This window comes from Eschrichtius robustus, chromosome 12 (genome assembly GCF_028021215.1).
Source record: "Eschrichtius robustus isolate mEscRob2 chromosome 12, mEscRob2.pri, whole genome shotgun sequence".
NCBI lineage: Eukaryota > Metazoa > Chordata > Mammalia > Artiodactyla > Eschrichtiidae > Eschrichtius > Eschrichtius robustus.
This window is the reverse complement of record NC_090835.1, coordinates 13,557,647-13,585,528: the sequence shown is the minus strand read 5'-3', so window position 1 is coordinate 13,585,528 and position 27,882 is coordinate 13,557,647. Positions and strand designations below refer to the sequence as shown.

At 39.7% G+C, this 27,882-nt stretch overlaps 1 protein-coding gene across 11 annotated transcripts in view; it reads left to right on the top strand.

Annotated features, from left to right (window-relative positions):
• CNTN4 (contactin 4) overlaps positions 1-27,882 on the top strand; it is a 956,080-nt gene that overhangs the window by 453,234 nt on the left and 474,964 nt on the right. For all 11 annotated transcript variants that reach the window (XM_068558505.1, XM_068558506.1, XM_068558508.1 and 8 more), the window contains one exon: positions 11,881-12,022. In XM_068558505.1, the coding sequence (XP_068414606.1) occupies positions 11,968-12,022 (55 nt within the window). In that variant the 5' untranslated portion in view covers positions 11,881-11,967. The remainder of the gene's footprint in view (positions 1-11,880; positions 12,023-27,882) is intronic.

The window sequence follows — 27,882 nt, the reverse complement described above, 5'->3', positions numbered from 1 at the left end:
AAAGCAGAGTAAAGTTTTTTTTTCATACCTTAACGTGTCTATTCAGCAGTCTGATTTCAATTAAATTGGAAGAAAGTCAGTATTGTCAATATGGATTGCAGCCTGGGCATCCAGACATTTTTTTTTTTTTCCTACATAATATTTCCTCTGACCAATGTGTCTCCTGTGAGCACACTTTCATGATCGTTGAACTTTCTCTAGAAATGATGTGGCGTACCTAAATATAACGTCTAAACTGGCATTATGTGTGCACATATCTTTCAAGGAGGATAGATCCAGTGTTATAAAAACCAAAAATGGATTTTTTTTTTCAAAATTTTACTCTCAGGCTAGGAAATAATTGATGCAGTATTAGCTTTATTTTGAAATAATTATAAGAAAATTACAAAAAGGGCTACAGAGTTCCTTTTCATGCTGGTTTTCCTAGTGTTAACATCTTACATGGCCAAAATATAGTGATCAAAAGCAGGAAAGTGACGTTGGTGTCATTCAGTTAATGAAACAGCAAGCCTTATTTAAAGTTCACCAGTTTTTCTACTAATGTCCTCTTTCTCTTCCAAGATCTAATCCAGAATCCCACCTTGTTTGCAATATTCATTTCTTTGTACTGTCCTTTAATTCGTGACAATTCCTTAGTCTTTCCTTTGGTGATCTTGACACTTTTGAAGACCGCTGGTCAGTTATGTTGTAGCGCCTTACTCAACTGTCTGATGTTTTCTCATGATCACACTGAGCCTAGGCGTTGTTTGCAAGGAGACCACACACGAATACTGTGTCCCCCTCAGTGTTCCATGGCAGAGGGGGCTTGAGGCCAATATGAATTGGCACTGGTGATGTCAGCCTTGATCACTTGGTTAAGAGGGAGTTGGCTAAGTTTCCTCATGTCAAATTATTCTCTTCCCCCCGAGTCTTAGCTTTAGACAAAGACGCATGTATTTATTCTTAATTTACTAAGTATTGTATACTCACTATACTCTTTTATACCTCAGTTTCCCTGCCTAAAAATTATAATACTGGAACCTAACGCTCATCCCAAACAGTGTAGACTTAATACACTGTCCTTTGGAGATTCTCAGATAAAAGCCACTTTATAAGTGGAAATGATCACTCTGTCACATTTTAAATAAGAACATAAGTAGAATGGTTAAAGTAGATTGGCGGCATGTGCTCATCTCACACCCAGAACTACAGGGACATCTGCCCTATATGTGACAGGCTGGGCCTGAAATCTCGTTCCCTGAGAACCAACTAATGTTTGCTCAATTTGGCCTAAGTCAACAAAGAGCACATTGATCACTTTCTACCTATTTTGGCTGTTAAACTAACCGATGAATAACCATGCACTGATAGGGCTATAAAAACCTTTTTTTAAACTGTCACATTTGCAATTTCTGCTGTTCTTATAAGAGGGGAAAGTGTCCCTTGGCATGCTAATGATTCTGGATCCATTTGCAATAATTCAGTCTCATTAGTTTGTATCTGATGATGAAATATCCCCACCAGTGCAGAGAAAGGCACCCTTCGCACAGAGGTTTACCAGCTGTCTCCTCTATTTTTCTTTCGGAATATCACCGCTATCGGCCCTGATACAATAGGCTGAGAAGAAGTTAGCAACTTACAGGTCTAGGAGAAAGCAGTGGAAGGAATACCAAAGAAGTAACTGACTCACTTGCCTCTCCAAGCCTCACTTTCTTCTTTGACAAATGGGAATAATGATATACCTACCTCCTCAAGTTACTGTGAGGATTACATAGTTCATGTGAAATCTTTGGATAGTAACAGACGTAGTATGTACTCAAGAAAAAAGCTTGTCGTTTTCTCTCTCTATCATCTTTCATGCCTGAGATACAGATCAGGGTGCAAAAAAAATAAAATAAAACAAGAAAATGGAGGCGAGCACTTGCTTAAATAGTTTTGTATAATATGCAGTGGATTTCTGGAAAACTTCGATACCAAACAAAAATTCAAAAGAGTTTGTCAAATGATCTGGAAACGTCCTATCATCTGCCTGCAGTCCTAGACCAAATAAGAATGATGCTGAGGTGTGCCTATAGGAATTTAGCTTATTCTTCAAGAAAATGAGTTCCATGGGCAAATAAACTGGAAAGTGCACCAGAATGCAAAACTCCATGATGACAGGACTTTGTCTACTATGACATCAAGTGCCTAACATACTGTGTTTATTCATCAAATTTTATTTAGATGAATGTTCCAGTATATTTATTTCTATAAATAATAGCACAGGATCTAGAATGTACAACTTACCATTTCATGAGATGGCAGGCTATGAATATAAATCCTGTTTTACCACTTCACTAAAGAGTAGGGTAGTTTCATGTCCCACACTCCACTTAGACTTCTAAGCTTCCCCTAGGTAAGACAAAGTCGATGTTAAGACTGTCTTAGAGTGCTAACCATTTTCCATGCATTAGCTCACATACTTCCCTATGCACTTCTGAAGTAGATGGCAGTCTCCATCTTATAGACAAAAAATTGGAGCATCCAAATAACTTTTCCAAAACATTTCAGGCATTGGATATAGAAAACCAAGATTTGAACACAGGTCTGTTTCCAAAGGTCATATACACTCTTGATTCTTACTGACACGCTTTCCTGGTTGTCCACTGTTACGAGCCCCCCTAGAGCACTGTGTTATTTACACCGCCAGTAGAATAAAATAAGCTCCATGAGGGCAGACTATGTGTGTCTTATTCATTTCTGTATCATGTGGCATGTCAATTAGTAGAAATTTAGTTAATAATTTGTGAGTGAAGTACAGAGGATAAATGATTTTAGCCTGTTTATTTTTATAGCTTGTCATAATTTGTGCATTTATGTTTGCAGTCTTATTTCTACTTCTGATTAAGTAGATACAGACTCTGTTTTAGGCTACCACCTGTCTGATTTGGCTGTCCAAGCAATCAGCAAGCTGTGCATAGTGATGAATATACTGGTAGCTTTACTTCCCCACTAAGTGCATCCAAGTAAAAGCTCTGAAAGTCACACGGTTCTTTCCACTTTAAATCTGACAGCTAATATATTAGGTATTAGAGTGTTTTGTGCTTACCTTTAGCTCTTCTTTGGTTTAGGTGATTAAAAAATGCCTGTTGCTGTCTGTATGTGCAACATGCTTCATTACCGGTGATTTATTTGGGAGTTTAGCAGAATTGGCACCCTGCAGCACACCAGTGGGCAGAAGGAAAACAAACGTGAGATGATTGCTAAGAACGCTTCTTTCCTGCTCTGTTGGTAGCAGCCTTAAGAAAGTTTGCAAAGTTTACTTCCCATTACCCAGAAAGCAAGACTAAGACTGGCGTCTCTGGGAAATGTCATTTCCGCCCCCTGCAATATCCCCAGGTTCCTCCACGCACTCTGCTCTGATGCTCAGGTGGGAATGCAGTGGGTCATGGGTTTTTCCCCTTTGTCACAGCGAGCTTCCTGCATCCATGCGTCTCCTGAAGCCAGGTGCTTCCACTGATTCTCCATCTTTTTTTCCCGACAAGTTTACCTTCTCAAAGCCATGCTCAACTTTTTTCGCAGAATCCAACTAAAGAGATTTTCTCTTATATTCCTTTCAACAGCCCTGAATCATCACCGTCACTTTGCTGAAGAGAAAAGTAAGGCTAACCTAGGTTAAATGACTTGCCCAAGGTCAACAACTAAATGGTAGAGCTGGGATTTAAAGCTGGCTTGTGTGATTCTAAAGCGGATGTTTTCAACCACCATAGGGAAGGCAAAGAAGTTTTTATGTTACTTACAAACCGTATTGATTTTGTTGTGCCTGCTTGAAATGCTACCTGGAAAAGATTCTGAGACTGCCCTTGGGCTAAGTGGGAGAAGGTGTCATGCTCAATTAGCATTGCTTTCCCTGGGAAGGGGCCATGGAGGTACCGTGTCTTTTCCTGTCTTCTGCTATGATCTACTTTTGTTCTCATTTCTGTTGTACTGAGAGTGTACTAATATGGGAATGATATTCTAAAGGGAAGATGAAGTATCAGAGAAGCAGTCTAAATAAGAGGAAGAAAAAAACATGTATCTTATACGTACTACAGTTAATAAGCCTGTGTTATAACTATTTGGGAGAATTTCAGGAGAATGGATAAACATCTATACTCTGAAGTTAAACTTTTAGGGTTGCTTTCTAGGGTGATGGAAATATTCTACATCTTGGTGGTATAGTAGTGATATGACTACATAAAGTTTTGAAATCTCATTAAACTTTACACTATAAAGAATGCCTATCAGTGTATGTAAAATATACTTCAGTAAACTTCTGGGGAAAATATTCAGAGTTTATGTCCTATCTCCATTACTTCTCAGCTCTAACTAAAGATAACGTACTTAACCTTTCAAATGATATTGTTGTCTACTTAAAGGGTTGTTTTAAAGATTATATGTGTTAATACTTAATAAGGGACTACTATATAATAAGTGCTTCGTAAGGGATATCTATTATTTATCATCATCTCTGTTATTTCATATTACATTCTACCATTACATTGCCTCCAACATTGTTTAATAGTTTAATCACATATCCTTTTATGTTGCTTTTTAATTACATATGTTGTATTGGAAACTCACAAATATGTAAGTTTCATATATGAATAATTGCATAATGTATTTAATTATATCTTTGAATGCAAGGCTTTTCTGTTTTCATCTAAAAGATGCTAGAACACGAACCATATCTGTTTGTTTTTCAACTGAAATGTAAAAGTGTTCAGTATCTACATGTCCTAAATAAGTATTTATTAAAGCTGATGGGCTACAAGGTGTGTTTGAACATAATGAAAGCATTAGATATGATAGAATGTTTAGAATGAATCTGTAATATATACTTAGAAACCTAAGCAAATAAAGAGGAAATTATTAAGTCTTAAAAAACCCAACTATTACAGAAAGGAAGCATAAGCAGTTTACTCTGGGACTCAGTTGAAAAATTATTAACCAAATTAAATGATGTAACTAAATTTGGACAACAGTGGAACCAGACGTTTGTGTGTTTGTTGTGTATGTGTGTCTGTCATTGGGAGTGATTATATGAGAAAGCTGAATTATTGTCATCCATAAAAGAAACTAATAATACATAAGACCCCCAAATCAAGATATAGTAGTATAAGCATTTTTTTTTGTGAAGATTGCAGTACATATCAGAAAGGCAACCTATTTTCCTTGGGAAGCAGTTCTCTGAGGGGAGTAGGAGTAGGTATTTAAGCTATGTTTATGTATTACTTTAACAAAAGTAAAAATTAAATACAGCTTTAGAAAGTAGTTCAGTAAGTGATTACCTGGTGGAGACTATGAATGGTGAATATGTATTTGTGGCCTGGGATTACATTGCAGTAACAGCACCATACATAGAACTTAAAAGCAGTGTATCTCAGACAACTTTGATGCTTGAGAAGATGATGTCATCTGAGAAATTGTGAGATGTGTAATTGGTGATGACAAAGGCAGAGTGACCACCGTTCATTTATTGAATTAAATCTTTTGAATACACACCGTGTTTCTGATGTAATGATGCAACAGGACTTAAACGATTTTTAGAAACAGTCTGATCCAGACCGCTTTTATTGGTAAAGAAACTTGCCCAGCAAGTAAATAACAGCACTGAGCTAGGAACCCAGTTGTTCTGAATCTCAATCCAGTGATCTTTTGAAATAACACACTTTGATTATTGCAGTGACTTCAGTTCTTGTTTTTAAGATGGTCTCCTGAGTAGCAAAGTGTAAAGGTCTAACATCAAAGGACAATAAGGTTTTATAAGGAGAAAATCTGTTGAGAAAGTGGTAGTGCATATATATTCTAAGAAACTTTAATATGGGATTTTTCATAAATAGTTTGTAGAATTCTTTTGGCTCTCAGAATGTCTAAAAGATATCCTTCAGTGACTGAGTTGATAAGATGTTGGCTAGCTGGCTTTTATGCCAGAGTGTGTCTTAATGTAATCATCATATTTCTGGTTAGAATTGCCACAAGTGGCAGACACCATTTTGCCTAGAAAGACTTTTAAAAGGCTTTTTTGGGGATAATTGTTTTATGGGGATAATTGTTCCCATTTAGCTGACCCTCTGTCCTCAAAGTCCTCTGAAATGTGATCTTATGATGGAAATAGAGTCCCAGTCAGCCACTGAGTAGCTGGGTACCATCTACATAAGGAATTCCATCTCATGCGTGCCTACCTGTTGATTAATAAGTGCAGTTTTCCAAATGTATTATCCGGTCCCTTTTATATCTTCTTTACACCGTCCTCTTAATACTTTCAGATGCTTGGGACAAGCAATCCAAAGAGAAACCTAGCAACACACATTTTTTCACATTCCTGGCAGACTACTTATTTCAGTCTCCACTGAAGTAGGGAAGACCTCAAGGAAATAGACATGGAAATATGTTTCTTGTAGAAGATAAGAGTAAAAAGCTGGTACAAGGAGAAAATCTATTAAGCTAATTTGATTGATATGAATTTTCATTATCCAAGAAGAACCTGTAGACCAGATACCATAAGGATAGAAAGTATAGATTATTTTGTACCCCTAAGTTGGCATATAAACTAAGTTATATAGTCAGTAATCTTTTCTACCCAGCTGAGTTGTCATCCTTTTGTGGGCAGAGGCCTTGACCTTGACTCTTTGCATTCTGCATATTACCATTTGAATAATGAGCACTCAATAAATATTTGTTGACTGACTGAATATTAAGATTTGACTATATGCCACTTTCCCTTGAAATGATTGACAGGTTGCTTTCTGAGGAAGCTGGATGTGTCTCCTGCTTTCAGTTCTGCTCACTGCTTCCTCGCCATTATGATTGACTGCACCGCTTATTAGTTAATTGTAGAGTTAGAAAATGCTCAACTATACACTGGGAGCTGTGGATGATCCTTTTTAAAATTCTTGCCTTAAGAATGGCTGCATCCTAAATAATAATTAGGAAGAAAACAAATGTTCCTGTTGTTCTTACGTTTAGAGGGAAAGAAGCATTCCCAGCTGTGCTCTCACAGGGAGTTCTGAATTCACACTAGTGAAATGCAGTCTTCTGACAAGTTCTCAGCTCTGAAACCCATGCTCTACTTTGCATTATGAATATTATGCAGATTCTGTACCTCTGCTCCCTGGTATCTGGCTTCTATTCTGCAGAAGGGCAACATGAAAAGCAGAGTTAGAAGGGTTACCACCAGAACTTTATGGCACCCCTTTAAAGACACATTGCTTTATTTACATTTCTGTTGCTGTGGTAGAAAAGAGCACAGCACTTGAAGTATGAAGACCTAGATTTGAATACTGGCTCTGACGATTTCTAGATGTTTGACCTTGAACAAGTTCCATTCATAGTCTAATTTCCAAGATTATAATTTTAAACAGGATTAGTGATACCTGACCTCCAGGGTTGTGATGAAGGTTAAATAAGAAGGGAATGTAGGGCTTCCCTGGTGGCGCAGTGGTTGAGAATCTGCCTGCCAATGCAGGGGACACGGGTTCGAGCCCTGGTCTGGGAAGATCCCACATGCCGCGGAGCAACTAGGCCCATGAGCCACAACTACTGAGCCTGCGCATCTGGAGCCTGTGCTCCCAACAAGAGAGGCTGCGATAGCGAGAGGCCCGTGCACCGCGATGAAGAGTGGCCCCCGCTTGCCGCAACTAGAGAAAGCCCTGGCACAGAAACGAACACCCAACACAGCCAAAAATAAATAAATAAATAAATAAATTTTTTAAAAAAAGAAGGGAATGTAAAAGTACATAGTAGATCCATGAAAGATGTTAAATTTATTCTTTCATTTACATACTATTTATTGACTGCCTGCTCTGTGCCATGTAATTCTCCATGAGCCTCTTAAATACCTATGAAAAAACAAATATTACTACCTTTGTAAAGTTTAAAATCTCGGAGGGGATTTGAATTAGAATTTACACAATAAGAATAATTGATATTCACTTTCAAAACATAGGTCAGTTAAATCTTACAACACACGTGTGAGAAAGATAGGGCTCATGGTATGAGTCCCAAACTATAGATAAGCAAATATGTTTACAAAGGTTGTGGCTTCCCCAAAATTGATAACTGGTGGCAAAACCAGGAAGAAAGAACTCAATTCGCTTAATTCCAAATCCAGTGTTTTCCCACTCTGTCTTACTGCCATGAGGTTTTGAAAAATGTGTTGAATATTGGAAGTATACTTAGAGTATACTTAGTAATTAGAGTTCACCTGTTGAGCAGAGGAGACAAGCAACGGGGAAAATAGTTATTCTCTGCTTCTGAGGATTGCATGTAAAGCAGATCCCCATACAGGGAAACCAAGTTTATTCAGAACTTCCCCATGTTTAAAGTCATTTCCACCCTCTCTTAGTCTTCAGATTCAGGTCCAAACTCTTTAATATACATTCAAGGCTGTTTGGGGATCAGGTACCTGGCTTAGGCAGTGCTGTACTATGTTTAGCAAGGGTGGCTACTAAGTGTCAAGGCCCTGACCTTGGTGCCTTCCATACCCTCTCACTAATCCTTACAGTAAGCCTGGATGATGGGTATTGTTATTTTACAGATGAGCCACACAGCTGGAGAATGTAGGGCCAAGATTAGAGCACACCTGTGAGTCCGCCCGTTGTGCTTCTTCCATTTTCTTGTGTTGCAGTAACTTTAAGATTCACTAAATTCTCATGCCTGTCAGTTGCCCTTGTCACCTGGCTTAGAATTTCCTTCCTCCCTCTTATTTATCCTTTAAGACACAGTTCAAACTGTTAGCCCCTTTGCAGAGCATTCTTGAAGCCCCTGCCCTACCCCACCCCCTGGCTCAGTTAGGTGATGTTCCTTCAGCATCCTTAGCACCTTGTCCTTAATAGACTCATTATGTGAATCCCACTGAAATATAATGCCTGGTTTAATCGCCTTTCTCGCCAAGTAGACAGTGAGCTCCTTGAGGACAGGGCTCTCACCTCCATCACCTCTGCCCCTCCACCCCCTAGCACTGTCCCTGCCCCCAGTAAGCACACCTGCTTATTTGTTGAGCTGAATTAGAGCATTTGGATACCAGCAGAATTTTAATTTAGCAAAGTGCTAAAAGCAGTCATTGTATGATGAGACCCTGCCTGCATGTAGATTCTTGGAAACCAAGATGTTTATGGAAGAACTGCATCATGATTTGTCTTACACACTTTAGACTGAGTACTTTAGCATGACTCTTGCTATATAAGAATTGTTTGAAGTGTTGGAGGCTGGAGGAGTTTTGCTGTGTGGAGCAATGTGTACAGATAAACCGTGGGATTCTCAATTATTCATGTCCTTCTGGCTCAGCCAGAGAAAGCAACCCAGTCCTGTTTCATTGTGTGGCCCCCTCCCCAGGATTTACGAGTCCAATTCTTGGTCAGGGTCCCACAGTTAGTGCTGAGTACACTACCTTTTCCTACAGCCACCTTAGGGTAAACCAGAGAGAGCTCCAGGCTGCAGGGGAGATCTATTACTGCCATAACTCTCGCCTCATCCCACAGCTTGCTTTCTGGTTCTGGCAGAAAAACTGAAATTATGAAACTTTGTATCCTGCACCACAGTCCCACATGAGATTCATGAATCTTCAGCTCCCTGCAGAAAACCCTGTGCTCTGGTTACGACTGCCCACCAGACGAATTACCATCAACGACCCCGTTATTTCTGATTAGTGAAGGTGAGCCTTACCTACCTGGATGTAAATAAACGCCAGTCGGGTTCTTGAAATCCTTCGTCCTTAAAAATCTACAGCTCTTAACAGAACACACACTGTAAATAGCATCCTATCTTGAATTCAATCTTTATGGTGTAATTGGATACATTTTCTAAGCTAATTTTAATTGCTTCAAGAAACTGCTTAACAATGTAGATCAATCCCCTGGTCTGAGATGACATTTCCGTCCCAAAATTAATTATTAATACCCTGATCATTTGCTAAAGACATTAATAGTTTTCATTGATCAGCACATCCTGTTTATCTAAAATGGCCTAATCACCATGCATGTCAGAAGAGTTATCTGAACATATCCAGTTAGAGACACAGCCCACTTTTCAGCCACATCAGCACATCAGAAGTTAAGAGTCCCTTTTGTCTTCACAACATATCTAGTCTGGCTTTATCAGAAACTGAGCTATTTAAGGGCGCAAAAGAAAGACGAGTTCTCTAATGATGGTTCTTCACTTTCTCTTAGCTTCATGGTAAACATAAAGGCTTCTGAGTGACCACGTGGCATCAATTAATGCTAAGAGCCCTTGATTAAGGAACTCATGTTAGTCCATGTTGATCCATGCTCTCATGTAAACCTGTGTTCGCTCAGTGTTTTCCTGGTAAGTGGCAGTGAGAGGAGAAGACCCAGGTTATCATCAGCTTAAAAAATATCCGGGCTACAATAATAATCATATCTAGCATTCGTATGGTGCTGTGTGGTTTTCAAAGAGGTTTCATTTACTTAACCAAGACGTTTCTTTTGAAACAGTCTTGGGAGAGAGGCGGGGTGGGGTACATAACCAGGACCTGGCAACTGGTTACCGCCCAAGCTGTAAACAGAGTGTGTCTTCTGCTTTCCTGGATTTCTCCCTTATTTGGTTAAATGATGAATAGGAAGAAGCATCCTTCTCATCTTTCAAACACCAGTAGGAGCTCATCTCCTTTATGAAGTCCAGAAACTGTCCTCCTTCCTTCAAAATGGCATGTTGTGTTGCAGTTTTATGAAACTGCAGGTAACTGACCCCACTGGAGTAGGAGGTTCTTACGGCTACATACAGCTGGAATCTCCATTTTGGCAAGTCCGGTGCCTCACTAGTGTCTGGCAAGCAAAAGGCACTCCACAGATGCATAAATCCGTGGCTGGCTCACAGGATGGATGGGAGAAGGGATGAGTGGATGAGAGCAAGCCAAGCACAGCGTGAGTTCTGTTTCACCGAGGTCATGTTGCAAAACTGTGGCGCCTGAAGGCAATTTGGTGGTGTTTGCTCCCTCAGTGTTTTAAAAGAATCTTTTGAAGTGGTTTCCAACATTTAAAACTTGAGAGATTTTCAAAATACAATAATATTTTCAACTTTTCCTTGAAAAGTTGTAAGTGCTCCTGCAACCCTAGGTCTATGCCCCACACGTTAGCCATCAGCATGAGCTGGGGGGGTACCTGCCCCTTCAGACAGGGTGTGCCCTTGCCCTCCCAAGGGCCCGTGAATGCCGCCTGCTTCACCCATCCACTTACCTGCTTTGTACATTGTACACAGAACAAGCAGCCTCTCTTCACCACAGAGTTCTCCTGTTTTAAGATTCCTGGCTAACGGAAGAATGACTGTTCTTACTCATGCTCTGGATTTGTCCAAAAGAACCTAGTAGACAGCTCCTCATAGTTAGTAGGATTTTTCTCTGTAGGCACTGGAGCTGCACATTTCTGTTGCATTTTGGGGATGAAACATGGAGCATTGGGGGAAAAAAATGTTTGAATTGATGGGGTAGTTATGATTTTTCATACATGTAACTCTATGCTAAGACTTCAGAACTTCTCATTAAAGTCCACCAATGCTAGCCCTATTTTGTTCAGTGGAATTTCTTCTGTATTCACTATTTTGGGTGTATTATTAATTGGAAAATAAATAAGAACAGGGCCTGGAAACTAAGGGACTGGAAAGGGTTGGTTCACATCTAATCAGAAGCTGTTCTTACCTGTGCTCAGTAGCCACAGGGACCTACCAGCTTCAGTCTCTGCCCACGTATTATTAGGAAGCAGGAAAGGAGCCTTATTTGCTTCATATTCAAAATTTAACATTCTTTCTCTTCTTCAATAGTAGTTTTCCAGAAGTCATTTTTATTTGTACTCAAGTAAAGATAAATTTGCAGAGAGCACAAGGAGAAGTATTCTCAAATCTCATTGTAATGTCTCTTCTCTCCCACAGATTAAAGGTTGAATACAACTTAAAAGAAACAGCTATTTTATTCACCTGTTATTGGACTTGAAACTCCTTTGACCTCAGAAACTGAAGATGAGGTTGCCATGGGAACTGCTGGTGCTGCAGTCATTCATGTTGTGCCTTGCAGGTAGAGTGTCATTTTAAAACTTTTTGATTTAAAAATGCCACTGTATTTTACACTAATTCAAAAGTGGGCCCTTCACTTTAGATGGCAGTGATAAAATCGTAAGAGTGCACGCTACTATGACTAGCGTTTGCTGACACTTCTGAATACTCTCTCCTGATAGTCTTTTAGTGCCTCTTTTCATGGTGTTGTATCCAAAGCTAGACATTGATGTTTCACCTGTCTGTCTGGTCCTTTTAGAGTTGTCTGAGCCATTATTTAGTTTGAAAGTTGTTATTTGTGCTCATTCCAGTGCTCAATTGCACAGAGATATTGGGCAGTAAAACTGATAATATAGTCTAGAGTATTGCCTACTTTGATGTCATTGGATGGAAGTTTATCTGGGTGACTCTTTCAATATCTTTGTTGATATCACTCCGTCTTTTGATACTTTCTTTTTCATGGCAATACACCTATAGCTTAGCAGGAGCCGGAAAGCATAGACACAAGGCTTTTACCATACTTTCATGGTCACCCGCTAGACAAGGGCTTTAAAAAGTTCAGACATGCTATTTATTACTTTCTTGGTTTTCTGGAAGATAGGAGCCTGCCAGCTGACATACATAACTCAGTGTTGACGCTGCCTAAGTCCAGCATGCACTGAGAGTTGGTTTCCAGGTTGGGATGGTGGGTGTCTTTCCAGGTCTTTTTGAAATGAGTCTAGTTCACCTGCTTTGTTATTCAGAGTGTCAAGTCCAAGAGGGACACCTGGAATATATCTGTGTTTTTACAACATAAAACAAAAAATGACTTTTAGATCATCATGACATTGATTCACGCATTCATTCAAATAATGTTATTGAGTATTTTACAAAGAGGCAGCTCTGTGTTAATATCTGTGAATATACTCCTAAGCAAGACAGACACAGAAGTCTATTAGCTGCGTTCTATAGCTATATTGACCGACAGCTTGATATGGCAGATTATGTGCAACTGTTGAGTAATTAAAGGTAGTAACAGTAGTGCTTACATGTGTGGATCCCTTACTCATGCCAGGCACTGTGCTAAGCCCTCCGTGTACTTTTATTTCATTGTCTCATGGTCACTAGGAGGTATTTACTCTTTATTTTTACTTGTGTCGCTATTATTATTAATATTATTACTGAAGCATTAAGAAGTTAAGAAACTCACCCAAGGTCACCAAGCCAGGAGGTGGTAGAGAAAATAAGGTTCCAACCCAAAGCTGACTAACTCCAGATTCCATAGTTTTGACCAGCACACTCTACAGCCTTGTGGCTGTCTTGTCGATTTGTCCAGTAAATGGTTGCAAATGTACTCTTTAAACTTTGGTTTTCATTCTTCCTGCGTTTTTCTAAATGTAAACCCCCATCCACTTACAAACTTTAGAATGCCCTACCTTCAAATCCTAAACTTCTTGCCTTAATTAGGTTCATAGCAGCCTCGCCATTCCCTGATCACGGACCTGTTGGCGTCTAGCTGTCTCTTTTAGAACTATTACTTCTCTCCCTCATCTGGTCAGGAGCTTTATCTCCGCCCCCTCCCCAAGCCAGTGCCTCAGGCTCTGTGCCTCATTTCCTTTTCTCCAGTCTTTTCATGACCCTTGACCCTCCCCAAAGTCCTCAACTGAGATAGTCTGGCTCTAACTTCTCCTGGGAGAAACATATTCTCTAAAGCATAACATAATGAATCGATTTCTCAGTGTTTGACCAAAGCAATGTGTTTATGTAACTCACTGTGCTGAGTAGATATCAGAAATTAAAGGGTTGAAAATCAAGGGAGCCATTAATCTCCTCAGTGGTGTTTTGAAAAACTCGGAATTTTCACCCAAGATGTGTATCTGTGTCTTTTTTATTCACTTAGTTTTTTGAAGGAAATCAGTATATTGATTTTTTGGTGAGTCTTTTTTGTGAACTGGTTTACATGGCATTAATATCCCCTTACCATATGGCTCCTTCAGTGTAAATAAAGTCAAGCTTTAATTAATGTTTTTGTTTTCTTGCTATTTGTCTTGATTTTATTAATTTACATAGCATTCGACACTCTGAATTTTGAACAGATTTCTTTAACTGTTCATTCTTTTCCTTTTCTATACTTCCTTAGTCATGTATTTCTTGGTGAGTTTTTGGCAAGGAAAATAATTTATGTCTATTATGTTTTTCATAATTAGTGAATCTCAAATACGCTTTTTCCTGATCTTTTTCCCTAAATAAGATAGAAGATCCAAATATATAAACAGGTTCCTCCTGCAAGGGATGCACCTTGAAAGGTCTGCTAATTATTTAAGGAATTGATTGGTAATTTATGGTACAATGGAAATGTTCTCTCTTACCAAAGCTAGACTCAGTCTCTGACAGTAATTAAAAAACAGAAAAGACTACTGATGGACACAGTAACAGGGAACACATAACCCAACTACCTAGAAGAGCAAAGAAGCTAACAAATGAATGAAACATTCTTAAAGGAATAGTGACTCCTGCTGACAAGAGGGAAGGCTGGTGACTGCAGAAAACTGGAGCAAACATGTCCCATTAAAGTACGAACCAGTGCACCGCTCTGGTCCTATATGCCAGGTCTCCCAGTTTTTTGAGTTTTTATGAATAAATCTCCTAATTATTTAACATTGCCAACCAACTCAAATTAATTTTAAAATAAAAATTAAAAGGCTGTATGAAACAAATCAAAGTGGTCTTCCGGGGAGAGGCTGTTCCTAGCCCACAAGGTTGCGAAGTCTGTTTCAAGCACTCAGTTTTTATTTGTTATTAGACACAGTGCCAAGTAAGTAGACCTTAGGATCTTTCTACTGACTTTTTCCAATAATGCTGTTGCCCTGTATGTTCCCATCAGTTGCTCTCTAACCTTCTTTGGATCTGTGCTCAAATGCCACCTAATTGGTAAGGCTTTTATTGACCACAGTAAATAAATAAAATAAAATAAAATAGCAATAATTCTTTTCACCAACATTTTATACCCCTCTTCTTATTTTTCTTCAGAGTTCTTATCAATATATGAGTAACTATAAGTTTTGTCTTTATGCTAAATGTCTTTCCTGACCAGACTGAAGCTTTGTTAAGGCAGGCATTTCTATCTTGTTAGTTCACTGCTGTATGCCCAGCATCTTCAAAATGCCTAGTGCATAGTGCCATTCACTAAATAAATAAACATATGTCAAATGAACAAATGCTGCCTACTGACCAGAAAGGAGAGAGAGACCCAGTCTCCAATTCCAAGCTGTACTCTGGACACAAGGCATGCTGTAGTCCCTTTCATGTTAAGGCAGTGAACCAGCCACCTCTGAGGCTAATACATACAACTGTGTTGTTTAAATTAGATTGAAATATATGAAGTATTAAAAGTGGTTATTGTGCCTTGAACTGTGTATCAGTTGTTCTTGGTGCAGCACCCCCTCGCCCATGTTTTTGTTTGTTTGTTTTGTTTTTATTTTTTTATACAGCAGGTTCTTATTAGTTATCTATTTTATACATATTAGTGTATATATGTCAATTCCAATCTCCCAATCCCCTCACCCATTTCTGCTTTCAACCACGGCTGGGTTGACTGTCCCTGTTCTGTATTTTTGTTTCTCAAGCCTTTCTCTAAAGTCACAAGCAAGGGGAACTATGAGAAACTAACTCTCTTCTTCAGTGCAGTCCTCACACAATGGGGCATGAGAATCAGTAGATAAAGGTCTCAGGGCCTGTCATTTAGAAGGAGAACACCTAGGCACATTCTACACGGTTCCTTTGAGGTCCCCAGCAAGACTGGAGCCCTGTTGCCCACAGTACCCTCTTCTGCCTTCTCCTTCTCACTCCTACTTCCTGGAATTATCTTCCAAATAAACTGTTTCCAGGTCCTTCTCTCAGGCTCTGCTTTTGGGGGAATCCAAACCAAAAACATGCACACGCCAATTAGTAGCAGAAAAGCAGCCCAGTATTGGTCATATAAGTAATTTGGATGAAACCAGACAGAAAACATGGTTTTGACAGAGATTATTGAGGTGTTGACTGGGATGTGGATCTGTATGTGTACATGCGTGTCACTACTTATGTGAGTACATGCACGCCTGCCTCTACATAGATATGCCTGGAGGTATTATCCAGGTCCTGCAACCAGGTAGTTTTAGTCTTTTGCTTGCTTTACTATTTACTAGTTTTATTATTAGCCAGCTGCTGGGAAAGTTGTTTTTGCCTCCCTGGGATTCAGTTTACACCTCTGTACAATGAGGGTGTTGAACAGATGGTCCCTTAAAGTCCTTTCTAACTCTAAGAAAGTATAGTTCTAGCTAAACACATGATTTGAAAGGCAGATATATATGCTGAAGGGTTACAGCTAAGCCTGAAACTGCATTTATCTAATATGAAATTTCCCACAGATCCTCTGCCTTACTTGTGTTACTGATTCTGTTCACATTGACAGATTTGAGAAAAAGAATAAAATGGCTGGTCCATATGTTCATATGGAACAAGAGGTGTGAAGACATTTAAAAACCCTCTGTGAATGGGTGAAAAAAATATATGCTTGATGTAGTCTCAGTTGATGTTGGTTTCAGAGAGGCTAAATTTATTCCCATCTCTGTGGTGCGGTTTACCAACTTCAGCAGTTATTTCTTTTTGAGAAAGTGCATCCTCTCCAAATGTAAGCATTTTGTTGATCTGTTCACAAAATTTCTGCTGCTGTTACAGCTGCATCTGGGGTGGGCAGGGCAGAAAGGGTCCTGTGTCATTCACGTGAGGTGTATTCTGGGATCAGTGAGTGTTCTCAAAACTGGAGCAAGGAGGAGGCCTGGGTTGAATAGTTAATCACAGGGGTGTAGCTTGAATCTATGGCAGTAAGAAATGCAAACCAGGGGCCATCACCTGCAATCAGAGCATGTGGAGACACTGCCCAGTGGTCCTCAGAAGGCATTTTAGGCTCAGGAAGTGTCTTATCTCTAAGACTAATGTAGGCCGTAGATGGTTTTGTCTTATTCTAGGGTCAGAGAACGCACATGTACAGTAGGAACCTCCAGTATTTGTTGATGTTGATAGTAGAACTTGATAAGCACAATCTTATCGAGTTACCCCTTAATCAAACATTCCTGCAAAGCTCAGGACCTGCCCTGAAACATCCCCCCGCTCCCCACCATCATGCCCATATAGCCCCACCAGTATGCAGAGAACACAGAAGCGAGTTTCAAAGCTTGGCCTCACAGCGCAGCAGCCAGGAACAGTATTTCACTTCTCAAGACTCTCATATATTTCCCCAGAATAAATAGAAGAACAGACAGCTCTCACATAATTCACAATTCCAGACAGATATTAAACCTAGTACTGCCTGTTTTTGCAAAAGTAACAAGTGTTCAATTAAGATCAAAAGAGAGTTGAGTAAATGTCAGTTTTCACACAGTTACTGCAAAGCCTAGTTCTGTACTGAACTTTTATTTTATTGTCTCTCTTTCTAAGAAACTGGCTGGCCAGTGCATTTACAGTCATGCTGACTGCAGCCAAAGAATGGATTTCCTGTTTCTCTGTGCTGTCTCAAAACCATGGCCATGAAATGAAGCCAAGGTAGTAGAAAGATTTAGCAAGAAGAAAGCTAATAACTAGATTAAAAAGCAGTGACTCCAGTGAAGAAAATTCAGGAAAAGAATAGGGAGAAATATACCCAAAAAATAATAAACAGCAAATGGAAAACTCCTTTTGAATATCAATTTAAGTACTTAAATACATTTCATGATGGGAAAATATTAATCAGTAATAAAGATGTTGCGGTAAATAGAGAAACTGGCAGCAATTTTATATCCCCACCGGCATGGACATATAGTAGCAGTGATACAAACCAAAAGTTATTAGAAATAGTCAATTTAAGACCTCTCCTGAAGCAAAATCATTAATGGCTTCATTAGACATGCTCAGCCAGGCTGGTTGTCTTAACTCTAAATGAAACTCCCTTGCTGATAGAGTCTGGGACATGTATTAAAAAAAAAAAAAAGATTGAACTCTGTTGAATGAAATAAATTAGGAAGAGGGGAGAAAAACAGACAAGTGAAAAATCCAAACATTGTATGCATTTAATATCAGCTAATGTGATAATGCTTGGTTGAAATGTGGGATCAATGATACTGCTTCAGAGGTGGAGGGCAGGTGAAGGAATAGCCGTGGCATCTCCTACCAAACCAGAAACACCACCTGGAGATGAAGTGGACCTGGAAGTTAAGAGCATGGGTTTTGAAATGAAATAGACAGATCTGCCACTTATCAGCTGTGTGATGAAGCTATTTTATCTCCCTAAGTCTTGGGTTGCTTTTTTTTCCCCACGTATAAAATGGACAAAATAAGTGTTTATTGGGGTGTTTATGAGGGTTGAGATCATGTATCTGTTCTTTGGACTTAGTGCAGTGTCTGATCCTTGCAAGCAACACTGAGTGTGAACTGCCATTCATTGAGTCATTTAGCCCGTATTAGAGGACCTGCCAGTGCTAGGATTGTGCTTCCCTCTAACAATGTAGTTCAGCTCTAAGTGAAAGATCATCTCTGTCCTCTTTGCACTGCTGCTGGTGCTGATGCCACCACTATCAGCTTCCTAGCACACGGGTGTCTCGCTCTTCTTCAGTGGTTGAAGCAGAGTTCATAGCACCTTTGTTGCCCTTCCCCCACCTTTATAGATGTGACCTCGTCTATAAAGTAGGGATATAATAATAATGATAAGCTTCTCTGAAAAATAAATACCTAATTTGATTAAACTTATTTATATGTGTAGAGCACTTAGGAAGATGTCTGGCTTAGTAACATGAACTAAGTGTTAGTTGCTGTTAATATCACCACCACCACCACCATCATCATCATCATCGTCATCATCACCATCATCATCGTCACCATCATCACCACCAGCAGCAACAAGCCAGGAGGCATCCATATGCATGTTTAGCAGCCACAACTTTTAGGGTCTGCCTCCTGGCAACAAGGCCCCTGGGGCAGGTGCCAGTGGAGCCAACTATCCGGGGGCCTGGCACTGGGAAAAAGCTGGGGAGGTGTCTATGATGGGCCTCCTAGAAATTTATCAAGTTGCAGAGTTAGGGGTTCTAAAACGAGAAGGATCCGGTGGTTCAAAATGACGGAAGATTTTTGAAATGCATTTTGCTAAAAAAAACAAAACAACTAAGATAAAGAAAGGAGCACATAGAAGACCCTAATGCATGTGTTGGAGTGGGCTCGAGCAGACTCCTTTCCATTCTTCTCTCCTCCCAAACTCCCATTGGTGATGTTAACCATGTATTTCATCTGTAGCAAGAACAGAGTTTGATGAGGATGTAGCCCCACACCACGCTAATAATGCCCTTAATGTGTTTAGCACTTGTTAGTCTATAAAATATTTGCTGAACAGTCTGTTTAACAAATCTGTTAGGGCTAGAGACAGGCACAATAATAACATTAAGAGTAAACGTCTATTGAACATTTCTGTGCCAGGTGTAGTATCACATTCTTGAGTGCAATATCCCATTTAACCTCAGAACAACCCATTTCCTAGATAAGGGGTTACATGACCTGCCCAAGGAATTAGAGCTCATACGGGTCCTGCTCATAGAGGCCTATCCAGCTCAAAAGCCAGGGCCTCCAACAGTTATGCTATGATATCTATTGACACACAGTACCTGTCCTCATGGGGCTTAGCATCTTGTAAAATACCACAAACCAGTGGTTCTCAGAATGTAGTCCGTGGATGAGCAGCATCAGCTGGTAACTTATCAGAAATGCAGGTTCCGGGGCCCCAGGCCAGACCTACAGAATCATAATCTCTGGAGGTGAGCTCACGTTCCCCCTGCAGGAGACTGATACTTCCAAAAAGCTTGAGAGTCATAGTAAACGGTCTTGAGAGGCAAGTCAGGCAGAAATTGTCATTATTCCAATTTTACATATGAGAATCTGAGTGGTCAGGGATCTGCCCAAGGTTCTATTCCTGACATCAATGGCATCAGCTGGAACCTAGGCTTTCTGATTCATAACCCAGTGGTTTACTCTTCCCCCGGTACATATGCTGCCTCTTTACTCAAGTCAGTCTGGCTTTCAGGGCAATTTATTGAATACCTGACGATACAAAGGAAGGGCTTTTTATGTTGAAGAGGTGTCCTGAGTATTGAAATGATTTAATTTTTCTGCTGAGCCTTATTGTTTCCTTGCCTGTGAACCACTAACAGGTATGATATTGGCCTGTGCTCTTTCTCTGTTTTGTGATGTAATGAACGCAAAAAAGATGTTATTCCTTAATTTTAAAGGGAAATAGAATTACGTTGCAGCATCTTTGGAGAGCAGAAAATAAAGGAGGAATGTCTCCTGAGCCTACAGCTAGAGTACAATTACTGATCATTTTGGTGAACAATAAGGTGTGAGTTCTGTGCTCAGAGAGATAAAAGAAAAATAGTTTTCTTATTTTGCAAAACCCAGTGGATTGCTGGGATGTTTTGTCTTTTTAGAGTAATCAAGAATCCTTTGCCTTAAGAAAGGTAACAGATTATTTTGTTTCAGAAAGAAATGATTCTAAGGCAGAGGGCTCACCCCTTCAGATCTCAATTAAGACTTATCTCAAAGGTTCTCATTTCTAAAGTAAGGTTTTGGAAAATGAGCACAGAGGACTTCTCCTCTAAAGACTTTAATATTGTGCTCAAATTAGCCATATGTGGCTATTGTGCCCTTGAAATATGGCCAGTCCAAACTGAGTTATCAGAATCTGTAGTAGTTTCCTAGGGCTGTTGTGACAGATTACCGCTAACGTGAGTGGGTTAAAACAACAGAAATGTATTCTCTCAGTATTCTCAGGCTGGAAGTCTGAAAGCAAGATGTTGGCAGGGTCATGCTCCCTCTGAAGACTCTAGGGAAGAATCCTTCCTTTCTCCTTTCTACCTTCTGGCTGTGGCAGCAGTCTTTGGCCTTCTTTGGCTCGTATTAGATACATCACTCTCTTGTCTGTGTCCATGCTCACATTGCTTTCTTTTCTGTGTCTGCACTTCTGCCCTTGGATGTGGGAAACCTACTACAAAGAAGGAATATAAAATACCTCATTGGTAATTTTTATATCAATTATGTTGAAATGAATATGTTGGGTTAAATAAAACATATTTATTTTGCCAGTTTGTTTTTACTTTCTTTTAATGTAGGTACTAGAAAATTTAAAACTACATATGTGCCTCACATTATATTTCTGTTGGATAGCAGTGCCATTGAAGATAGAGGAACTAACCTACTAATTCTTAACCTATAACTGTACCTGAGAATAATTCTCTCCTTTTCTTGTCTTTGTAGAAGTAGAAACCCTGGCTAATAGCCCCAAAGGGAAGTTGACTGGGGATAAGTGTAGATGGGAGAGGTACAAAATGTAAATTCACTAAGTTGCTGATTCAAAGAACAGGGTAAATGCTTCTCCTTGCAGGTTTTAAACTTTATAAATGTAGGAATATTTGTTTTATTCATTGGTTTTAAGAGGCATATGGGATAGTACATGGCACAGAGCAGGCAGTCAATAAATAGTATATAAATGAAAGAATAAATTTAACTAACATCTTTTGTGGATCTACTATGTGCTTTTCCATTCCCTTCTTGTTTAACCTTCTTAACAACCCTGGAGGTCAGGCATCACTAATCCTCTCTAAAATTATAGTCTTGGAAATTAGACTGTGAGAGGCTATGGAACTTGTTCAAGGTCAAACATCTAGAAATCAACAGAGCCAGTATTCAAATCTATGTCTTCATACTCCAAGTACTGTGCCCTTTTCTACCACAGGGCCTCAAAGATGCCTTCATAGAGGAAAGAATCACCATCTTACATCTAGCAAAAACAGTGAAACAGTGAAGACCAGAGGATTTTTTAAAAAGTATTTCCAGAGAGCTTGCAAATTGCATCAACAAAAACAGAAGTAATTTATACACAAATATTCATAGCATGATTATTCGCAATAGCCAGAAAGTGGGAACAACCCAAATTTCCATCAGTTGATGAATGGAAAAACAAAATGCCATATGCCCATGCAGTGGAATATTATTCAGCCATAAAAAGGAATGGAGTACTGATATTACAACATGGATAAACCTTGAAAATATTATACCAAGTGAGTAAAGCCACATATTCTATGAACCTATTTATATGAAATGTCCAGAATAGGTAAATCCATAAAGACAGAGTGAACCAGAGCAGAACTTAGGAGGGTTTAGGGTGTGATTTTTAGTGGATATGTGTTTTCTTTTAGGGTGGTACAATATTCTGGAATTATCTAATGATGATGGCTTAACAACCTTATGGATATACTAAAAACTACTTGTCTTAGTCTGTTCAGGCTGCTATAACAAAATACCACAGACTGGGTGGCTTGTAAACAGCAGTTCATAGTTCTGGAAGCTGGAAGTCCAAGATCAAGATGTCAGCTGGATCAGTTTCTGATCAAAGACTTCTTGCAAATCGCAGATTGCCCACTTCTCTTTGTGTCCTCATTTGGTGGAAGAGGCAAGGGATCTCTGGAGTCTATTTTATAAAGGCACTGATCCCATTCGCGTGGGCTCTGTCTTCAGGACCAAATCACCTGTCAAATACCCCACCTCCTAATACCATCATATCATATCACATAAGGCATGAGTTTTCAAGACAGAATTTGGAGGGACGCAAACATTCAGACCAGGGCACCACTTAATTGTACATTTTAAGAGGGTGAGTTATATACTGTGTGAACTATATCTCAACAAAAAATAAGTCTTCTGAGAAACAAAACTAACACAAGTGTTACTACCTCCTGAGAGAGCCTGTCTTGCTGTCAGGAAGTCAGGGTTACTGGAGCCAACTTCCCTCAGACATGATTCACGGGATTATAAACCTATACCTTATCTTAAAGACAAATTGACTGCATTGACCAAGGACACACAGATAATTAGTGGCATAATCCGAGTCCAAGTTTCTCAAAGTCCAGCCCCTCGTGTCTCTTCCACTTCCAAAGGGCAGCTACTGCAATAAGTGAAGAAGAATGAGGGACAAACCTCCCTGGCAGCATGAACCCTCTGACTTTAACTCACCTGAGGTGTCATATTGGATCCCTCTGGAAGCGAGAAGGAAGGAGAGCTTCTGTGCTGTGAGAGGGATCTTGAGGAGTCAGGATGTGCATTGACTTCACCACTTCACCGATTTTCAATTTTGTCCCATATCAGCATCTGTAGGGAGCAGAACATCTTTTCATTTCCTGCCTGTCTGTACCAAACACCCTGGGGGCCAAAATTAAAAACCCATAGTATTGACTATGTGATTACCGCACACCCCATCAGAGGGTTATGTCCCAGACCAAAGTCTTGAAAATACTTTTGATACAAAAAGGGAAGGCAGTTGCCTGGATTAAGAGTGCCTGAGGGAAACATGCTGTCATATCTATTATTTGAAAGGTATGAAGGTTGTAATGCATACGTTGCTTGAACTAGTTAAGTAAAAGGAAACAAAAATCAATATAAACTCCCTCGTTTCAGCTATAGTGCTTCCACTTAGATGACATCTACACCAGAAAGGAATTAACACAGCTAGAAACGTATTCTGCTTGTTGATGTGGAAACAAATGTCAAAACAAACAACTTACGATCAACCTGAGATACTACAGAAGAAAGCATTACTCTTTTCTAAGGAACTTTGAAGGCTAGGCCAGTGGTTAACATAGCAATCCCTTGCAGCAAATACGTTACTTCCACAGTCAGAGATTCACAGGCTGTCAAAGTTGTGCTCTCATCCAATCTGTCTCTACTTGGGCAGATTTGAAAACCAGTGAACAAAAAGATTAATTCCTTTTCCCAAGTTCACATGGCTAATGACTTTCAGAGCAAGGGTTAAATTGAGAAGGTTTGATTTACTTTTCTCACAATAATAATAACTTTTTCTGATTTCGACTTGATAATTGTTTTCTTGTTATTATGTCATAACATGTCTAAACTCTATTTATGTAAATGGACATGGAATTTTATTATTAGAGGTGTTTAGGACAAAAGCTTTTGATTGCCTTTGTCAACTGTTTCCCCACTGGAGATGGTGGTTTTTGGTAGGTTGCCTAATAATCCCCTATAGACTTTTGATACAGCAGCAAATAAATTTTGAGAAGAGATTATTAAAGTTAGAACTTTTTATTTCTTTGAAAATACTTACACATTCTTTACTAATTTATTCACTTATTTTGTTATTTACTAAGCATCTATTACATGCTATGTGGTGATAGATGTTGGGCATACAAAGTTATTTGTGGTTTAGTCCATGGTTTAAGGAGCTTATAATCTTGATTTTAAATCTTGAACTTAAATCCAGATTTAAGTGAGAAATCTAGGCAAAATACACTATTCTTCTCAATGAACCATAATGTTAAAATATCAGAAGCTATTTCCTTGGTACAACCTATAGTGGAAAGCACCGTGATCCTGGGGCTGAGATAAATCTGGGTTCAAAACCTTTCTCTAAGGGTAGTTACTAAATGTATGAAATAGAAAAAATTGCTTAATTTTCTGAGAAATTAGATGTAAAATACTTAGCACAGTGGCTGGCCTGTAATCAGGGTGTAATAACAATAAAATGGCCATAACCTTCTTCCCCCTTTACCACTGAGTCCCAATAAAAGCGATGTACTTACGTCTACTTCGTAAATTCCAGTGGATCCTGAATTACATAGTATAAATAAAGAGGGAAGAGAACAGTGGGAGTGAGAGAGAAGGAGAGAATGCCAAAATCTGGCCTATCATGAATAAAACTGTGGAGGAAAGGTCAAAAGTGATACTGTTTAATTTTGTTGTGAAGTTGACTAAGAAGGGGGCAGGTCACAACCTCCTTTGTAGATAGGGAAGGAAAAGAAGGCAGGATTGATGACCATTTCTCTTACGTAATTATATTATTCTAAGAATAAATCTGTATCTTGTTCTCTCTATAGCCATATAGATACAAATGCTTATAAGCATTTTATTACTGTATATACACCCACTCTCTCGGGCTGTATGCTAATATTTGAATTAGAGAATTTTTGAAATAGAGAATACTATATCACCCATCTAATATTTTATTAACTATTAATAATTATTATTTTACCTGATGGTTCACATTTCTTGCCACTGAAACATTACTTAGAGTCCTGGGCAACTTATTCATTACTGATGATGATGATGATAATAATAATAACAGCAATAATTACTGTCCACTGGTCTCCTCTAAATCCTCTAAATACATTATATAAATTATACTGGGCCTAAGATGACTAATATAATCATTTCTGCATTATAGAGGCGCAGCTAAATCATAGTGGCTGAAGATCATGCAGGAATGGCTTCACCAATACCAGGTATCTCACTCCTACTCTCACCTGGTCAACACCAGCCTCAGACCTTAGCAGGGACCTTCTGGAGCAACACTCTTCTTTTTATAGGTCGTCTCCTGAGCAGGAACTCAACCTTTCTGTCCCTCCCCCAGTGTCTGTGCAGTTTAGCCCTTCATCATCTTCCTCCCTAGTTATTGGTTAACCCGTTACTCTGGAGAAAACTATTAAAATGTGTAGATGTTACCTACCAAAATTGCTTTATATTTTGCATGCAGCCACAGTGTAGTGATCCTGCTTTCTCTCCCAGGAGGTATGTTTCCCCCAGCTCCCCACATTTTATATCCCTTCAAATTGTCTCTTTGTTTTTTCTCCACCCCCTGGGGTAATAGTCATTATCTCTCCCTCTGACCTACTCCTGCTCTGTTCTATCTCCCTCCCTCCTGCCTTCCTTTACTTTCTCAGTCTAATTATATCTTAGCTTAGGATACAGATGTAAAGCTAATGAAATTGTCTTTAAACACTCCTTCAAACTCCCAGCTGTTCACCTCCCTCTGTGTTGAAATGAGTAAAGTTTTAATTTATTTGTTTAAAACTCACTAGGCTAATGTATTCATATATGCAGATGCAGTATGCACTTTGTATATGCTATCTTCTGTGCTTCCTTTAAAGGAAAGGGTGAAATTCTCTAACAAAGTCTTATCCACAGAAAAAAAACCACCCCCCCATGGGAATTACAATAATTCAAAGAACAAAGCAAAACCAAAATAAATTCCCATCTCTGAGCAAAAGAGTAAATAATAAAAATGCAGCAGTATTTGTCTGGGTCAACAGTTTTTGCCAGAACTTGATGTGATATTCTCTGTAGAATTTCACTGAAAAGTTATGAACTTCTGCTACGACTGGCAAATAGGAGTTGCACACAAGTGATCTTTGTAAAATAAAAATTGTCAAGTAAAAGTGAATTCTCCCCTCTCCTCTTGTTTCTCTTAGGCAGAGTTCTTAGACACCCTCTTTGGGACTGCTTGTCTCCCCAGTGGTGTGATATTTGCACAAAAACTTGGTTTTAACATAATATTTATCTAACTGGAAATAGAGTCAAGTTTGAAGTTGGTGCTCTGTATTCCTTGTGTTTCCCTTATGATTTCAAAGACTTGCTTTATTCAGTAGCATTCAAGATGAGGAAAGGGGGGCCCTGCACCAAGATGGTGGAGTAGAAGGAAGTGCTCTCACTCCCTCTTGCGAGAACACCAGAATCACAACTAGCTGCTGAACAGTCATCGACAGGAAGACACTGGAACTCACCAAAAAAGATACCCCGCATCGAAAGACAAAGGAGAAGCCACAATGAGATGGTAGGAGGGGCACAACCACAGTAAAATCAAATCCCATAACTGCAGGGTGGGCGACTCACAGACTGGAGAACACTTATACCACAGAAGTCCACCCACTGGAGTGAAGGTTCTGAGCCCCACGTCAGGCTTCCCAACCTGAGGGTCCAGCTACGGGAGGAGGAATATCTACAGAATCAGACTTTGAAGGCTAGTGGGATTTGATTGCAGGACTTCGACAGGACTGGGGGAAACAGAGACTCCACTCTTGGAGGGCACACACAAAGTAGTGTGCTCATCAGGACGCAGGGGAAGGAGCAGTGACCCCAGGAGAGATTGAACCAGACCTACCTGCTAGTGTTGGAGGGTCTCCTGCAGAGGCAGAGTGTGGCTGTGGCTCACCTTGGGGACACAGACACTGGCAGCAGAAGTTCTGAGAAGTACTCCTTGGTGTGAGCCCTCCCAGAGTTAGCCCCACCAAAGAGCCCCAGGTAGGCTCCAGTGTTGGGTCGCCTCAGGCCAAACAACCAGCAGGGAGGGAACCCAGCCCCACCCATCAGCAGTGAAGTGGATGAAAGTTTTACTGAGCTCTGCACACCAAAGCAACAGCCAGCTCTACCCACCACCAGTCCCTCCCATCAGGAAACTTGCACAAGCCTCTTAGATAGCCTCATCCACCAGAGGGCAGACAGCAGAAGCAAGAAGAACTACAGTCCTGCAGCCTGTGGAACAAAAACCACATTCACAGAAGGATAGACAAGATGAAAAGGCAGAGGGCTATGTACCAGATGAAGGAACAAAATAAAACCCCAGAAAAACAGAGGAACGGATAAGTGACCTGGAATACAAAATGGTGGAATTCACTGCTGTGGAACAGAATAAAGAAAAAAGAATGAAAAGAAATGAAGACAGCCTAAGAGACCTCTGGGACAACGTTAAACGCAATAACATTCACTTTTTAAGGATCCCAGAAGGAGAACAGAGAGAGAAAGGGCCAGAGAAAATATTTGAAGAGATTATAGTCGAAAACTTCCCTAACATGGGAAAGGAAATAGCCACCCAAGTCCAGGAAGCGCAGAGAGTCCCATACAGGATAAACCCAAGGAGAAACACACCGAGACACATAGTAATCAAATTGACAAAAATTAAAGACAAAGAAAAATTATTGAAAGCAGCAAGGGAAAAACGACAAATAACATAAAAGGGAACTCCCATAAGGTTAACAGCTGATTTCTCAGCAGAAACTCTACAAG